At 52.4% G+C, this 2,908-nt stretch overlaps 1 protein-coding gene across 1 annotated transcript in view; it reads left to right on the top strand.

The window, feature by feature from the left end:
• Nucleotides 1-2,741: 2,741 nt before the first annotated feature.
• Nucleotides 2,742-2,908, top strand: part of ACSS2 (acyl-CoA synthetase short-chain family member 2) — a 61,884-nt gene continuing 61,717 nt past the window's right edge. Inside the window, 1 exon segment of the mRNA XM_006764574.2 lies at nucleotides 2,742-2,908. Coding sequence (XP_006764637.1) covers nucleotides 2,840-2,908 — 69 coding nt within the window. The 5' untranslated portion in view covers nucleotides 2,742-2,839.

The following is a 2,908-nucleotide window of genomic DNA, read 5'->3' as shown; positions in this document are numbered from 1 at the left end:
CTCCTCTTTCAAGCCCAACCCCTTCTGGTACCCCTGACCTAAACCCAGTGTGTCTTAGGATCCCTACGAGCAATCGCCCAGATTCCACTCTAGAGAGCATGGTTTAGGACTCTGGGATGGGGTCTCTGGAACCTGAATAGTTACCATCATTTTAGGAGTTTTTGATGTGATTCTGGAAAGGACGCTTTAAGAAAGGAACAATGGGCGTGACGGTGTGGCAGGAGTGGGGTGGGGTGGGAGGGGAGTGGGGAGTGGGTCTCTGTAGTCTAGGTGTCTGTGTTCGATTTCCTGTGCTACCACATACGCACTGTGTGATCTTGGGGAAGACACTTCATCTTCTTCAGTGCCAGTTTCCTCATCTGACAACTGGAGAGATTAATAGTATCCATCTCAGGGGGTTGTTGTGAGGATTAAGCAACAGGTAGAAAGCTTTTAGTGTAGGTCTTGGCCCTACTCAATAAATGCCATTATTATCATTATTGTCATGTCTTTAACCTTGTGGATTCTCATCTCATCCAACCTTACCCATCCTCTTCCCACGCTTAGGAATTCCAGCTACACTATAGCTTGCACTACTTTCCCATCTCCAAGGATGAGGGGTTCGCTCTTTATTAGGCTTCTTGACCAAACTCTCTTCATACAGTTCACAGGGAGGGAGCGAGAGGGGGCTGGTCAAGCCCCTGGGCATACATCCCCTCTTTCATTCCAGGACAGTTTGAAAATCTACAAGGGGTGGGGGTGGGGGGGTGGATGGGGAGTGGGGATGGGGAATCTATTATGGGCCCAGAACATGCATTGATACCTGTCGACAGAAGGGGGCAGTAATGGGTTGGGAACAGCTCTAGGACTTGGGAGAAGGTTTGGGGAGAGGGAAGAGGAAGAGGGCTGCCCAAAGCTGTGACTGTCTATACCTGGGATTGTGTGCCCATTGCTTGTGCCTTTCTCCCCGCAGAGAGGCTAGTATCTTCTCAGTGAAGTCCATAGGGCTTATTACGCTTCAGTAAAGTATTATTCCCCCCAGTAGGGCATGTCTTAACTAAATGAGATCTGTGTCCCGTCATTGATGTCCATTCCCTCAGTGGGGTGTGAGCCCCCTAGAGGGGTCAACATATTTTTAGTAAAATCTATATCTTTGGTATCTCCTAGAGGGAAATCCATGTCCCCCCAGTAGGGTCTGTGACCTTCAACACCATTAAAGTCCTATTATCAGGGTCCATAGCCCTTCAGTGAGATCTGAGACCCCTCAGCAAGATCTGTGCTCCCTTAGTGGAGTCCATGTACCTTCAGTGAAGGGTGTGCCTGTTGAGTGTAATGTCTCTTCGATAAAGCATCTGTCTTCTCTGTGGGGTCCATGTGATCTGAGACCCTCCCCTCAGGATTGGGTAGGCTCTGGATCATAGGTTTGAACGTGGAAGTATTATTTTCAGTTTAAGGTGTGCTGGGCTTGTGGTTAGCTGGGCAAAGAACAAGGGAACAGGTGGGAAAGGAGGATGGGCCTGATGTGGTCACAAACCCTGTGTAGGCTTCAGGAGATGGGGGGTGTCAGCTCTGGGCCTCAAAATCACTCTTGGAGTTAAATATTTAAGGTTCCTCCTTGCCATGACAGACATTCTGTGAACTGACAGGTGGTATGGGCTTTTCTTGGTGGTGAGTGCAGGTGGGAGAAGGAGGGTCCTGCCTGGCCCCTCCTTTCTGGAGTGGAACAGCTAGAGGTCAGCCAGAGGTAATTGTGCCCAGGTGTGGCAGGTGGGCGTGGTCTTTTGGTAAAGTAAAGAGACTGGGAAGGGAAGAAGGATATGAGTAATTTCTCCTATTTGCATAGCCTTTGGAACAGTATTTCACAAGACTTAGCTTGTGAGGAGGTAAAAAGACTTGGAGTCAAGAAACTTAGGTTTGGCCCTAACTTGGTCGTTGTTTTGCTCTAGGACTTTGCACACATTCCTTTCCCTGAATATACCATTTGTGCAATGAGGAGGTAGGTATATTAGCAAAGACCTGGACACACGTCCTAATCTTGAATGAATCTTGTACTTTAGAGCTGGATGGGAATTTGTGGAGCCAGGAAGAGTGAAGGTATAATCTCGGTGGCGGGGAGGGCGGGGAGGAGAGAGAAAATCTGAGCTAGCACAAACGTTAACAGAGAGGCGCCATGCCCTAGACGTCGTGGGAGGATTTATTTTTATTTTTATTTTGTCCTGAGGATGGAGGGGAAGAGTTTACTCAGAGTGGAGGGATAGTGCTTTGAGGGAAAGTGATCCCAGAAGACAACCAGAAAAAAACCCTACTCCGCCTGGCTTTTCAACTCTGGGGGTGACAGGCTTGTGCAATCAGATCGCGGGGAGACTCCAGCTTGGACTTGACCCACCCCGTCTCGTTAGCCACGCTCTTTCCCGTTCAAGCCCCGCCTTAACCCAACCTGTCATCTGTCAGTCCCAAGCCCCACCCCATCCTGGTCACTTCATGGACCCGCCTCCTCCCCTGTCACGCCTGCCCCCCTCCCGCCTCTGTCAATACAGGATCCACCCGCTCTCCTGCCACACCCGGCCCCGCCCCTTCTACTTCATGCTACGGTCCCACCCCTCCTGCGAGTCAGCTCCTCTCTTCCCCTAGCACCTGAGCAGCGCTCGCCTTTCCGCTGCTCGTGCCTTTGCTAACCCTGGTCCCGCTCCCAGAAGGCACGGCTCCAGCCCTCGGGGCAGCCACGCCCCGTCTGCTCAAGCCCCGCCCACCCTCCAGGCCCCGCCCCCTTTCCTAAGGCCACACCCCGGGCGGCCTGTTTTTTGCCCCCGAGCTCCCCCAACTACCGCAAAGACGGTTACAGCGCTCGGAACTAGGCGCGATGGGGCTTCCTGAGGAGCGGGGCCGGAGCGGCAGTGGCAGCGGGGGCCGGGAGGAGGCTGGCGCGCGG

The sequence above is a fragment of the Myotis davidii genome, unplaced genomic scaffold (genome assembly GCF_000327345.1).
Source record: "Myotis davidii unplaced genomic scaffold, ASM32734v1 scaffold38, whole genome shotgun sequence".
Classification (NCBI taxonomy): Eukaryota; Metazoa; Chordata; class Mammalia; order Chiroptera; family Vespertilionidae; genus Myotis; species Myotis davidii.
The sequence above is the reverse complement of the archived record's forward strand: the minus strand, read 5'-3'. Positions and strand labels throughout refer to the sequence as shown.